Raw genomic sequence first — 15639 nt, forward strand, 5'->3', positions numbered from 1 at the left:
CAACAAGACTTGAGGCTGTAATTGCTGCCAAAGGTGCATCGACAAAGTATTGAGCAAAGGCTGTGAATACTTATGTACATGTGATTTCTCAGTTTTTTTATTTTTAATAAATTTGCAAAAACCTCAAGTAAACTTTTTTCATGTTGTCATTATGGGGTGTTATGTGCAGAATTCTAAGGAAAAAAATGAATTTAATCCATTTTGGAATAAGGCAGTAACATAACAAAAGGTGGAAAAAGTGATGCGCTGTAAATACTTTCTGGTTGCACTGTATATAAGCAAATTATATAACAGAACACAATAAAGTGACAGTATGCATATTGGTGAATTTTTAAAATTCTGCTTGCACATCTGGGGTACTATAGTGCACAATTAGATGTTTAATTAAGCAGGCTATGAAGTTTAACCCATGAATTAATCTTTTATATGAAGCAAGAGTTTTTTATTTTATGGAAGTAAATTCTTTATTTTAAGCTTGTGCTACATATCGTGTTGTATATTAAACAGAATATTAACAATATAGGCACTCGAGTTTTCTTTCACATCCCAAAAACTTGTAGTTTAGTTTGCTTGATGATTTGTTTGAGTGAGTATGGATGTTATAGCAAAAAACTGCAATGCTGAACAACAGCCACCTTAATCCTCTTTAACAATTGATTAGTGCATTATACCAGATGCCACTGGGATTTGCTCTGCTCCAAATTATTCTTTAATGAACCTGCCAAGTTTAGAAGATAAATGAATGAATGAATGAATAATTTAATTGGTACAGTAAAAATTAAACAGTTGTCATATGTGATATATGTATATATGTGTATAAACACACACACACTTCAGTGCATGACCATCTCAACCCTTGATCAATTGTATTTATACATGCTGCTCAATGTGATTTGGGCATAATCAGATTTTCTTCCACTAAAGGTCTGTGATACAAATGGCTGTCCTCCTCCATGCAACTCTAGACCAAAACTCGAGGTTTTTTGTTCACATCTGTTTACAAGTGACAAGGTAAAATTGAAGTCCTAAAACAACTAACAAGGTCTGCCATGTCACTGCCTGACTGCTTTCATTACCCTTAATTTTTGCTATGGTAATGTAAATCAACCATAATTCCTACCAGATATTTTGACCTTAATATGTTCTATAACCATCCTCACATCACCCCACTTCTATACAATATTTTATAAAACATTACACAGTTACAATATTCAGGGACATATTAAACATTGTTATACAATGACTGGATCTTTGATAAGCCAGTGAAAATGTGTGTCATCATTTTATAATGCACCCATGAGTTTTATTGAGCTTATATATCAAGTCACAATAAGAACACAGAGCATTCAATAGTAAAACCAGTTTAGAGAGCTATGTGAACAGCGGGCCCAATGTAAAATGCTGTAGTTCCTCATATTTGTTGAAAATCAGTATGAACAAGAAGGTTAAGCAGAATCGCAACAATTTTATTTTAGAAAAGCTCTATGGCAACACGCTTTATCAGTGCATGCTCCCATCCTCTCTCTCTAATAAATGGCTGACAAATTATGAAATACTTTTGACCTTTTCTCATAAGGAAAAATATTACTTTCCAATTGAGTTATGGAGGGTGAGTTAGGATTCTTATAGTTAACTATTGATAAGTTGACATGTAAGCAGTGCAGTGTAGGATCACAGTATGCTTTAATAGCATATTATCATCCTATCCGGTGCTACTCCCAATAAGGCTTATAAATGATTTGGTGTAACTGTAAAACCAAGACTGTTTGAACGATAAACAAATATTCTTCCCCAGAAGTGCAGGTCAATCCTAAAACAAAGCTAGTGCATGATGGTAGGGTTTTGTTTTTTTCGATTCTGTCCCTAATTGATTGTAAATGTAATCCAGATTCAAACATGCAATGTACAATTATAAAATGAATTATACCTTGCATTACCCAGATCAAGGAAGAATGTAATCTTTGAATGGTTGAATTTTTGTCATAAGATTAGATTCTGTTTCTAATAACAGCCATTTTAATACCCTTTCATTTCATGTCACTTTTAGACGTCTCAGCAACTAATTCTGATGCCCTTCTAGTTAGAAGTTTACTTTTATGACAAACATAAAAAATTATTTGTCCCCACTTCTAGAGTGTTTCAGCAAATTTGCAGAGAAGGGTTGGTCTTTGTGAAAATATACATTTGTGTAGAAATTAATTTAAGAATATTATCATCTGATAGCATTAATGAATCTAATCATTCGTGGAGTGTCGTGTAGTGAAACAAGTTCCAGTATGAAGAGAGCATCACAATAACATGCTACTTTATTTGCAAGATTTGTGACAGGGGAGAATATTACTCCCTGCGGTGGGTTGGCACCCTGCCTGGGATTGGTTCCTGCCTTGTGCCCTGTGTTGGCTGGGATTGGCTCCAGCAGACCCCCGTGACCCTGTGTTCGGATTCAGCGGGTTGGAAAATGGATGGATGGATGGAGAATATTACTCTTTAATTTAAAAACAGGAAGTAAATCATGAATAACATGTTGCACTGGTAAACAAAAAAAGGAGTATTTTGATGGATATGGGTGAAGAAGCCACCGTGGTACCAAGAAGTTGTGATCCATGGCAAAAAAAGACATTATTGTGGCAATTCTAGATATTGCAGTTGGCAGTTTTAATAAGCAATTTAAGTCTCTGGCCATTATAATAAGCTTATGAGAGCTTAGTTGTATTTTTTATTATACAAATTTGGTACACATTGTATACTAACATTGTATACAATATTAACTAACATTTTCCTACCACCATATTATAACTCACTTGAGTTCATGATTGAGATTTTTAACTTTCCAGCTTACAAAGTATAATACTCAATATTATGAAACCTTTCTATTTTACAGTTTTTCTTTTGATAAAAGTAACATCTTTTAAAATGTTACACTTTCATAAAAGATTCCACATTTTCCAACACTGAGTCCTGCGACCAGTAAAGAGACTGTGTTAGTATTCTTAATGACTTATTTCTTTTCTCTTCCTGCTTCCTATCTTGTCTCCCCAAACAAGGCTAAGATGAAACACTTCATACATACCACAGTGCATGCCACAGCAAAAGCTCACAAATCCAGCCCCTCCAAAAATCATGACCCATAAGTTGCTGAAATTACAATAAATTTTAATTATTAAAGTCATTCTTAGTAAAACAGTCAAAGGATTTAATTAAAGATAAATACCAGACACTGGTTGTGCAGCAATCAATGTTAAATTGCTATTCCAGTGAACAAGTCTAAATCAAGTCTTGAAAAGGTGCACAACTTTAAGATTTACCACTTCCTTTGTTAGAATCTGGATTAGAATTATATTTCCTTATATACAAGTAGGAAAGTGTGAAAAAAGTAATTCTGAAATCCTGAAACCATTTTACAAATTACATGTGGGTAAACAAGGTGCAGAACTTGGGGAAAACAATGTCACTGCCACCCAGGTGCTTCTATTGTAGGTATCTTTCAGTCAACAATGGAGTTTTTCTTTACCATTTATGACACTTTTACCATTTTTAGAAAAATTCATGAATAAATACAGCAAGTTGCTGGCCAATAATATCAAAAATTGACATTGGAGAATTTTTTGTTTTACCAACACTTGCTCCTATTTAAGAATTGTTTATTGCCCCAGAAAACTGTACTTATTGAGTTCAGACTACTACAGGTGACTACTAAAGGTTTAGATGATTATTTGGCAGAAGTAACTTTAAAAAGGCCTTCCAAGATACACTCAGTGACCACTGAATTAGGTGCACCTATATAGTAGCTGGGTAGTGCTGCCTTTATCTGCAACAACAACTAGACCTCTTGACAATATTTGGTTGTAGCCACCATTGCCTGTTTGGTGCACCAGGCTATTGGTGGTTATTAATATGTGTATTTAATAAAGTTGCCAATATATGTACATTTTTTCCCAACACTAATAGTGATATTTTGAAAGCCTAATTTAAAACGATAAGCATATTAGGTCCAGACCTGGCATTAATAATTATTCTCTAACGTCTACATCAAGCTTCTTTGCTCCTTTGAATGGGTTAGTATGCCATGCACATTATAATCCTACATCCTGCTACAGAAAAGATGACCGTAGTATTTCATAGTTTAAATCATGTACACTATTGTTCAAAAGTCTCTGCGACAGTGAAAAAACAACTCCAGAATGCTGACCTTAGAGGCTGAGTTTCAAAGTAAAAAACATGCCTGAAACTGGCAAATAAAAAAGGAAGGGTTAAAATGGTAAAACATTTGGAATCACCCAGCTATCCACCGCCAAGGCCAGCATCCCAGAGTAGTCTTTCCACAATTGTAGATGAAACTGGTATAAAACAATAATTTTAAGCAGTAAGAGGGATTTCCAACATTAGCAATGTCTTGGTAACATTTTAAGTCAATTTAATGGTACCTTGAAAAGAATGTTAATATCAAAAAAATGAAAATATCGGTGTGATTTCAAATTTTGATTGCTAATAGTACATCACAATGTCATTATGCAGCATTTTCTGTGCAGTAGACGCATATTTTGACCTTAAAAATGCATCTTTTCTCTAAAGCAAATTTAAGATTATGTAACAGCTGTGATAAATGAAAGCATTTAACTGGTGCTAGTTTCAGAATTCCCCCAAGTGAAAAGGATTTGTTCATATTTTAATGGTAAACTGTGGCGAATGATGGTACTCATGAAACCCTGTTTATGAAACAGCCTCACTGTAGACCTTCACTCAGAAGAGGCAAGACAAATAAAATATGCAGTATCATTATACATAGGGTTTTAAAATAAAAGGATAATATATTCATATTACCCAAAGAGATACATATTCATATTAATAATATTTAAAGCAATTTCAAAATAAAAACCATCAGGTTAGCAAATCAACTCAAAGTGAGATTCACTGCCACATACAAATCAATGCAACGTAAAATGATGCGGGAACTGCAGCAGTGACAAAATCTCAGCCTTATGTTGTTAAGCATTGGTTGATTACCTGTACACATAAGACATGCTACTATCTGTATTTCCTACCCATGTAGCCATCAGGCTCAAAAACTTGGCAGAGTTTAGTTTTATAAAAATTTACGATGTTCCACAACTCGGGCCTCTTTTTCCAAACTTGCACTGAACTGCTTTGGTTTAGCATTTTATTTATTCACCATTCTGCAAACCCACGCTATCCTGCAAACTGATATTCAGCCTTGTGGTATACTTTCACTCAAGCATGCTTCTTACTGGGCTCATAAAATATATTCTGGAAGGTTATCTTTTATGTAAGGTGCTGTTCACTACTTTTTTGCAAATTACTTTCTATAATGTTCTGTCCAAACAGAGCTCTTTGTTTATTATATTTTTCTATTTGTTTATTTTCCAATATAGATTAACGATGATAAAAAAGAAGATATTCTGGCAGAATTGTTTCCTGATGAACCACGAACCCCTACTGGCATAAGGTAAAAGAACTAAATACAGTGTATAGGTGAAATACTTGAAATGAAATTTGACCAGTTAACTGAATGCAGAAATTGGATATGTATATATGATGTATGTGTGTTATCTCTATCTGTCTATGGAAAAATCTGTTTTTATGTTCTAAAACTAAAATGCTTTTACAGTGCAATGTAAGAGTTGGATTTAAACTGGAGTTAAATATTTGAATAGACAAAATACACGTGTTCTACAGAATTTACCCATTTTGACCATGTGAAATCATGATTTAAGATGGAACAAAAAAGATCTATTATATCTTCATTGTCTGATTTTATTTTCCTCTGATATGTCAGATCCCTTTTAGATATCCCAGTTACATTATGAGATCACTAGACAATAAAACAAAATTGCATTAACTATGCATGTAAATAGCAAACCTGTACTGCAGTGATACATTTCAGGAGTTGTTTCATTGATATTTATCTTTGCCCCTTTTCTGCATTTGTTTATTTTATAATCAAGAAAAGGCTTAAACTGTTAACCAAGCTGTGGTTTTACAGTGTCTTCCCCTTACAATCCAGTGGGGTGATCGAGTAGAATGTTTCTGTCATTACTTTGAGAGATTAAGAAAAAAGTTCCCTACAGTGACAAGGATGTAGAGTTAACTTTAAAAAATTAGGTTAGAATCTCAGAAACAGTTCACATTGAGTATAATAAATGTATTAATTCTTTTGAAATGGTTACCTTTGCAAATATTTTGTGAGTGAAATACAGAGTTATCTTATTTCCTTGTATTACAGTGCAACACGACGCAAGCCCATCAAAGGTGCTGCAGGACGACCCATTCAGTTTAAATATAATTTAATAGAAAAGGCACAGCTGTCCAGCAGTGTGGAGAGTACACCTGCACCTCCTAGGCGACTTGTTCCAGTTTTTGTACAGATTGTAGTCTTTCTCTTGGTTGTTTGCTTTCTCTTCCTCTTCTATCAAGCTATGGAAGTCAACCAGGATTTTTATGTGGAAAACGAGAGCCATTTTGAAGCTGTGGACCAGAATGTACCCCTCCCAGTTGCTGAGGAAGCTGCACAACCCAGCAGTCCAATGGCCATACAGGAGTAAAATTCAACTTTTTTGATCCATGAGCAGAGGAAAATAAGAAAAGTACAAACTCCCATCCGCAATGAATTAAACGGTGCAGCACTTAACAGTATTTGGCTTGTGCATATAATGCACCAGAGTACAAGAACCTGAAAATCTGGCTTCACCTGAAGATTCTCTGCTAACAGTATGAACATCATAAGTGCAACATTTGTTAGAGTGTTATTTGGGCTACTGGCAGCCACCTGATCTGCTTTCCAGTTAACAAGATGGTACTTGAAGAAGTAAAATACATTGATGATGCAAGGCCTGTACATTATGCAGTATTTCTGAATATGTTTATTCTTGTAGCTTTTACACATTTCAGTTTTGTTTCTGTTAAGGAGTGCAAGTTGGCCAGGTCTTTAGTTACTCCCTGGTTGCTCATTTTAATTGTTTATATCAGACCGCTAATGGTAAGACAAAGAAAGGTTATTTGTTAAAATTTTAAATATTATCATTGGCAGTTTTCATATAGTCCAGTTATAGCTAAAAGGAACCGGTAGAGATTACTGAAATCTGTACGTTTGTCTTTTTAGACTTAAATTACCGTGTTTTAAATTACTATGCATGCCTGTTTAATTATTTAAAGCAAAAATTTGAAATAATAAAGAATATATGGAAACATTTAATAAAGAGTTTATTTTGATTACCATTGTTTGTGTTTTCTGGACTGATTGCTGGGATAATTGGGCCACTCAGAAGACATTAACATTGGGAGATTAAGATTTTAAATGAGGGTTGGATGAATTTAGGGAAGTAAGATAGATAGATAGATAGATACTTTATTAATCCCAATGGGAAATTCACATAGGTCTTGTGCCTGGCAGAGCACCCTCAAAGAATGAAGTTTTGTTCCCATCCTGGTTCAAAAATTGATGGGTAGATAGATTTGATAGTGCATCAGCTAAGCATGGTTTCTTTTGACAAAAGGCCTGAAATTTTACCATTGCTATAAACTTAAATTAGAATTTATTTTTAGATGTGTATTAAACACTTTCGCAAATGCTGTCAGAAAGTAAGCTCATCTACCAAAAATACAGTACACGGATGGAAATTCTTCAGTAAAAACAATAGACAGAATTTATTAATTTAAATGATTTACCATATTTGCAAAATTTACTTACCAATATCTAATGACACTTACAATCTCTGAACTTTTAGCAAGTAATGCCCAGTATGAAGTGACATGTTCTTAACTAGAACATGGATGACAGAATAGGCTTTAGCCTCACATATGCTGAATTAGATAAAAGGAGGTAAAAAAAAATGAATGGCTGGTTAAGTTGTCTAAGCTGTGGGCAGCCTAGTCCACAGTGGTTTCTCCAAATGACATCTGTGAATCCATTATACTACTTGTTTAAAAAAAAAAAAAATTGCCAGCACTTCCACAGGAGAGGAAACAAAAAGGTAGAACCATGCAAAGCAACTTTCCCTCCTGAGGTAATAAAATTGAATTGCATTGAATCCTAAGTAGTCTTAGATATCATTATACCCAGAGCCAGTTGTAGGATTTTTCTGCCCTAGGCGAAGTTGTAAATGGCACCCCGCCCACCCCCTTTGCTTTGAGAGGAGTCATCACTGCCAGACCTGTACATTGAGACCCAGAGACAGGACTGAGGACAGTGAAGTATTTAGGACCTCGAATTCACAATTTGAGAATGTTGAGTTATGGCAATGTATGTCTCTGAAAAACACACTTCTGAGGCATGACATTTCAGAAAATAAGTAGGAACTGAGCTGTATTAGTAGTCTTTCTTTAGTGCTTTTAATGTTTCTGAGAAGACAATTTAGAAAGATTCACTTATGTTATTGCTAATTCCATGGTTTAAATTCTATGGTTATTTGTTTAACACTAGAATTACCAGAGCCTACGAAAAAACTGGTATGTCCGGCCCACCTTAAATCGCTTCTTAAATCCGTTCACACCTCTCCGCCAGCATCCTTTGTCCTCTAAATGTGCTGATAAAAGACAAGCTGCCAGCAGCCGGCTATTCCATCCCCCCCACCGACTTAGAACGTGAGCAAACTTTTCCCAGCTCATGCCTTGATTGATTATGTGGGAGTGAAGTGGAGTTTTACAGTGGAAATAATAGATTGTTATTCTAAAGTAATCTGTGTAAACACATTGTTAAAACAGAAACTTTGTCATATTTTAGTAATAAATGTTACAAAATGTCTGCGGTGGGTTGGCACCCTGCCCGGGATTGGTTCCTGCCTTGTGCCCTGTGTTGGCTGGGATTGGCTCCAGCAGACCCCCGTGACCCTGTGTTCGGATTCAGCGGGTTGGAAAATGGATGGATGTTACAAAATGTAGTGGGCATAAACTATAGAATGTGTAAAGCCCGAGTTCCAAAGATCAAATAAACACTTTCACAAAAGCTTCAAGGATGGTACAACAGCCTCTGTGGTGTAGCGCGTTAAGATTTGCCTCTTAGAGCACAACAGCTCTGCCGCCTCACCGACCTGAGTTCGATTCCCCGCTGGGGATGAAATGTTGCTTTTTTTTTTTTCTTTTTAGCCTCAAACGGACATAAAATGTATAAATTGGTATGCACTGTCAGTTAATGAGATCGTTATATTTTCATGTGGGATGCTCCTTTTAAAATATTTTTTTAACAATTGAGACTGCAATTAACAGGAACAACTGTCCTTATAACTGTTATTTTTAAGATCCATAACACACAGACAGACGAGCACTGCGTAATAGAGAGACAGACAGGCAGAGATATATAAATAAACAGGGAAGGCACATGTACTGAAAGAAAAAAAAAGATAATAATAATAATAATAATACATTTTATTTATATAGCGCCTTTCCCATGCTCAAGATCAACGTGTGTTGTTCCTGCAGCACTGAATAAGCTCAGGCGCTCTAACATCACCCCTCCCCCCAGGCTGGCGGAGAGGTGTGAACGGATTTAAGAAGCGATTTGAGGTGGGCCGGATATACGAGTTTTTTCGTAGGCTCTGGTAATTCTAGTGTTAAACCACCAGCTAAACATGTGCTTTTTGGTGATGGTGACATTCTATATATAATTTATAGGATGGTGACATTCTACATATAATTTTTTTTTTAAGTAAGACATTACCATAACACATACATGTCATTTAAATGAATGAAATATATTGAAAACTTGTTATAATGACAACATTTAGTGAAACTGAGAATATAATGATTATCTTTAAATACAAATCTTTACCAAGGATTCCTATTTACGGTTTGCTCGTGTATGTACATAATGCAGTGTACTGATCCAAAAAATAGCACAATTGCTTTGGTGTGTCTAGAGGAAATTCCACAAGTTGAGGTGCGCAACAGTGGACCATATTTGCTAAGTTTTGACACAAGTTTTAATGTATGTCCATTTGGGAGACAATCCTGTTGCCTTTTTGATTGTTTAATTTTATTACGCCATGTTTGCCTTTTCTGTGCTACAGTTTGAGGATTATTAATATTGGCATCATCAGCATTGTTGTTATTGTCCGTTTTATTTTTGGATTGTGTAGATCATTAGACATTAAGACCGAAAATGGCTAGTATGTAAAACTAATATAAAACAATATAATCGGACATTCACTTTGAGTACAAGTGTTTGTAGGTATGTACTGTATTGTTGAAAAAAAAAAAATGTCCCATCGCCCAGGGCCGTTTCAGGGCAACAGATTGTGCTGTGCATAGTGCAGACAGTGCAAGCGCTGCTGAGGCACACGATATAAACATTTCTTTGTATTCCCAGCAGGTCTGGATAAATTTTTCTAAACAGAATAAGGATAGGAATCTCGAATGTGCCCTAGACGCTTACCTAGAATGCCTATGCCCAGAGACAGCTCTGATGATATCAGAACATCTTTGAGGTGCACCAATGCCACTCCTTGTTTAACAGTGTTTTTGAGGGGGACATGTGTTGTCTGAAAAGATGCAGTTACTTCACTAGAGGTTCTGCAGGGAGAAAAAAAAATAAAGGGAAATTCATCTCAGCTGTAACCAACAAAGATCATGGTCACTACAGTTTTACTGCAACATTAGTCCTGGTTATGTTGGATTCAGTATGAGTGCCTCTAAAATATTTAAAGAACTCAAATGTGTGTAATGTTAGAACAAAAGTGCTAGTCAACTAGCATAACAATGACACATGTTAATGTTACATTATTATTAGGCATTTAATGTGCGTGCCATTTATAAACATCCTGTTTATCTTTTTTTTTTCTTATGCATAAAGATGTTGGTCACATATGAAGATGACAAAACATTTAATGACATATCTGAGTCCACTCAGAAACCTGTTTTACATGTTTCTTTGCACCTTTAACTCTTTGAAAGGATTTGTCTTTACATATGTCTTCTTTTTGTTTTGCTAGTATGCCATTAAGTTTGTTTTGAGTTTTGAGAACAGAAAACCTGGAGCCTAAAATTAATTTTGGGTAAGAATTCTTATAAATTAAATGAAATGCTCTTGTATTAAGTATACTATACATTTCTGTGTTTTGTTAACTTTAAGATCTATAGTGCATATGCAAATAAAACCAACTCCATGATGTGGTCTTTAGTCTGCTGCAAGGATTATATTAGATTAATAATTGAGGATTAGAGAAAAAACTATTCATTGTTAATAGTGAAATCTAAATCCAACTATCTAAATAAAGAATTAAATCAAAGGAAATTAAAGTCTGAGCACATTTTGGAAATTAAATCTGAGAAATGCTAAATACAGTAGATAAACTGTATATTAGAACATAGTATAGAAAAAATACAGCAGCAGATTTAGTTTAGGTGTTGGTTTATGTCAATTACAAATTTCATTTTGAATGTTGCCTTCATAGTATTTAGGATTTTTTAACATACTCACGCAAACACACCAGTATAGTAAATGTTTGTTTTAATGAATCAGATGGCTATTGTACTTGTGCAGAATTCTTGTGAATAGCAAAATTATTGGATAAATTAAATCCATCCATCCATTATCTAACCCGCTGAATCCAAACACAGGGTCACGGGGGTCTGCTGGAGCCAATCCCAGCCAACACAGGGCACAAAGCAGGAACCAATCCCGGGCAGGGTGCCAACCCACCGCAGGACACACACAAACACACCCACACACCAAGCACACACTAGGGCCAATTTAGAATCACCAATCCACCTAACCTGCATGTCTTTGGACTGTGGGAGGAAACCGGAGCGCCCGGAGGAAACCCACGCAGACACGGGGAGAACATGCAAACTCCACGCAGGGAGGACCCGGGAATCGAACCCAGGTCTCCCAACTGCGAGGCAGCAGCGCTACCCACTACACCACCGTGCCGCCCATAAATTAAATCTGTTAATTAAATTAAATGCTTTTTTTTAGAGGCAGGTTGACTATGCAGCAGTTCTTCAAATATCCTTCATTGTCTGGCATGGCTAGTGCCACCTTGTAACAGAGCAGTCTATGTAGCATTTCCATGTGACCTTAAATGTTTCTCTGGTGGACAATGTGCGGGGGAATTCTGTGCTTTCTCAGACCACTGTCTCCAAGTGTGACTCTGTACTGTGGGAAATATCCCATATGCAGTTTTACTCAGTTTTAACCATTCCCATATTTAGCCTTGTTTCCTTCGCCATGGTTTCGTTATGCTTCTACATTCCTGCTCCTGTGTAGAGCAGTTAGCACAACTGTTGTTATCAAGGCTGGTATTTATAAAACAGTGCAACTGTTCCAGGCACATCTGTTCTACCACATAAGTTAGGAGAGTCTAAAATAATTTAACAGACAAGGGGATAATAGTTCATCTTACTCATTAAGAGTTATAAGGAGGTATACAAAACAGTCCAGTCGAGAGCTGCCAATTAAACTAGCATACATATCTTTGGGATGTGGGAAAAAAACACTCTTCCAGTGGAAAAACTCCTGCAGACACAGTTATGTTGAGCAAACCCCAAGCTTGACAGTTCGTGGCCTAGAATTTGTAACTGGAACTCTGGAACTGTGAAGCAGCAGCGCTAACCACTGTTCCTTAGTCCTACCTCCAAATAAAATTGATCTGTATTTTAAATGGAAAGCATTGTGTTAGATGGCCAGGGCCCTTACCCAGCCAGGACATAATCGACAGTGGAAGGACTGGAGAAGAGAGTTGGTGTGGCATCCAAACCCTCACTAATTACAAACCCCACCCCAGACCTGGGAAAGTGAGATCACACTGCTTAACTGCCTAAATGAGTTCTTTGGCCGGTTCGAGACACAAAAGAGCATACCGGCAGAGAAAACCATCCCCAAGGGTGAGCAGGCCATATGTCTGGCCCCAGCCAGTGTGAAGAGAACCCTCTCTAGGATCAACCCACGGAAGGCAGTCGGACCAGACAACATACCTGATTGTGCTGAGGAGCTCAAGTATGTCCTTGCTGACATCTTCAACATCTTCCTGGACCAAGCTGTTGTTCCCACATGTTTTAAAGTCACAACCATAATACCTGTCCCTAAGAAGCCCCTCCCATCTAGCTATAATTACTGTCAGCATGTAGCACTGACTTCCACCATCATGAAATGCTTTAAGTGGCTGGTTATGCAAAGCATTAAGTCCATTCTTCCCTCCTCCCATGACCCATTTCAGTTTGCATACAGGTCAAACCGGTCCAAAGAGGATGCCATTTCTGCTGCTCTCCATCCAGCCCTCATCCACCTGGACTCAAAGAACTCCTACTGTATGTGCAGATGTTGTTCTTAGATTTTATTTCAGCATTCAACACAATCATTCCCCAGCAGCTAATACAAAAACTCAGCCATTTGGGACTCAAGACCTCTCTCTGCAACTGGGTGTTAGACTTTCTTACAGGGAGGCCACAAAATGTGCGGGTCGGCAATAACACCTGTAAGACCATCACGTTGAGCACAGGGGCCCCACAAGGGTGTGTGCTCAGCCCATTACCCTGCAGACCCACAATTGTGTACCAATCTACAGTTCCAATCACATTGTCAAGTTTGTGGACGATACAACCATGGTCGGCCTCATCACCAACGATGACGAAGCCAACTACAGGAATGAGGTGAGCCAACTGATCCAGTGGTGTAAAGACAACAATCTCTTCCTGAACGTGGGAAAGACCAAAGAGATTGTGGTCAATTTCAGGAGAGGTCATTCACATCACCCCCCACTGATCATCGACGGTGCAGCTGTGGAAAGGGTGAGTAGCACCAAGTTCCTGGGGACGTACATCTCCGAGGACCTCTCCTGGTTAGATAATACCACATCACTGGCCAAGAAAGCTCAAACCCGCCTCTACTTTCTATGCAAACTGAAGAGAGCACAAGTTCCACCCCCCATCATGTGCTCTTTCTACCGGGGCACAATCGAGAGCATCCTCACCAGCTGCATCCCTGTGTGGTATTGAGGCTGCACTGCCTCCTGTAGGAAGTCCCTGCAATGTATAGTGGATGCGGCCAGTAAGATCGTTGGTGCCCCACTGCCCTCCCTCAAGGACATTTTCCACACCCGTCTCACCCATAGAGCCATCAGCATTGCTGGTGACTCCTCCCACCCCTTACACTCCCTTTTTAGCCTCCTCCCCTCAGGGAAAAAGTACCAGAGCCTCCGGGCCCGCTCCACAAGACTGTCTAACAGCTTCATCCACCAAGCTGTCAGGATGCTGAACTCTGTCCACTACCTTGCTCCCTGCCCCTGGACCGTAACAAGAGTCACTATCTACCAAGTACCCTGGCTCAGATGGTATTATATAAAGACTCAATATTACATCTGCTGCTAACTGTCTTGTCTTTTTGTACATCTCATAAGCTACTCTATAATGCACCTTCACATTTTTTACTGTAATTAGCTTTTGCACTACCAAGTATTGCACATTGTACACAGGTCTACTTTCACAACTTCTAATATTTTTTATCTTATAAGTTATACTTTTATACTTTATTTTTTTATTGTACTACGAAGATGAAAAACAGTGTTTTGATTCTCCTGTATGTTCTGCACATACTGTATAGTGAATTGACAATAAAAGGTTATTTGATTGATTGATTATTCAGGGCATTACCTTCCCTGGAACACTAGGTGGCAATCCCCGGGTTACAGCAGTGCCCATGGAAAAGCCCTGCACCCACTTCCCCGGTCCCTCCACTGTCGAGGCGTTCCCCTGGCTGTCCGCCACATCATTTATATTACAGTCATATAATAAACACAGAGACGCTAGTGTCCATTTCAAAATGCTTCAGTAGAAAGTGTGCATGAAGATAGTTTTAAACTAATATTGTTATCTTTTTGATAATTGCTTCTCAGTGATCTCACCTCTGACTTCCATTCCATTTTCATCATTGAGAGTCTGCTTTTAAATATCTAGCTTGCCAAGGAAATGAGAGGTACTGTGTTTTTATTTTGAAATCAATGCAACCGGTCAGTTATGTTCAATATGAAATTCCAAAATAAACAAGATCCATTAATTTAAAGTTTTTAGTTACCTAAAATTAGTGTTGAGATATTTTAGAAATATAATCTATTTTGATAAAATATATTCAAATTACAAAGTAAATTTAAAAAAAAAAAAACTCCTGTGTGTATTATCAGTTGAAATTATTTATGAAATAGTTCATGACCTGGAATAAGAAAGACTGCTCTTTTTGGATTTTAGTAAAATTGTGTGATGTTTGCATATTGGGTATATTTTTAGGTATTGATAACAAATTGAGTATTCAGACATATCACTGAGAAAATAGAAATTAATAACAGTTATTAAAATATAACGGGAAAGACATCAGTGTGTGTGTTTTTGTCTCAAAAATAAATGGAACTCAGGTATACTGTTGCAGTCAAGAGAAGCTTTGCATTAAAAGAAACAAGGTGTAAAAAAATTCTGTGATATAGAAAATTTAAATAGATGGAGTGAATAGATCGAAAAATAAAAATAGATGCCTCATAAATCAGCCCTTGGCTGGTTATCCCATTTAGCTAGTCTGGATTTTTTTTTCTAATATTCACCTTCATTACATTTCTTAAAAGAAACAAAAAGATAAAGTTGCCAAAAAAATGTTGTGTTTTGTGTCACAAACTTGACCACAAGTCATAGCAAGGTTTGGGGGAG

The 15639-nt window shown here is 37.0% G+C and overlaps 1 protein-coding gene across 1 annotated transcript in view; it reads left to right on the top strand.

Annotated features, from left to right (window-relative positions):
- The window catches only part of lemd1 (LEM domain containing 1), a 73223-nt gene extending 65992 nt beyond the window's left edge, over positions 1–7231 (top strand). Inside the window, exons 10-11 of the mRNA XM_051924695.1 lie at positions 5391–5464; positions 6242–7231. Coding sequence (XP_051780655.1) covers positions 5391–5464; positions 6242–6560 — 393 coding nt within the window. The 3' untranslated portion in view covers positions 6561–7231. The remainder of the gene's footprint in view (positions 1–5390; positions 5465–6241) is intronic.
- Positions 7232–15639: the final 8408 nt, after the last annotated feature.

This window comes from Erpetoichthys calabaricus, chromosome 3 (genome assembly GCF_900747795.2).
Source record: "Erpetoichthys calabaricus chromosome 3, fErpCal1.3, whole genome shotgun sequence".
Lineage (NCBI taxonomy): Eukaryota > Metazoa > Chordata > Cladistia > Polypteriformes > Polypteridae > Erpetoichthys > Erpetoichthys calabaricus.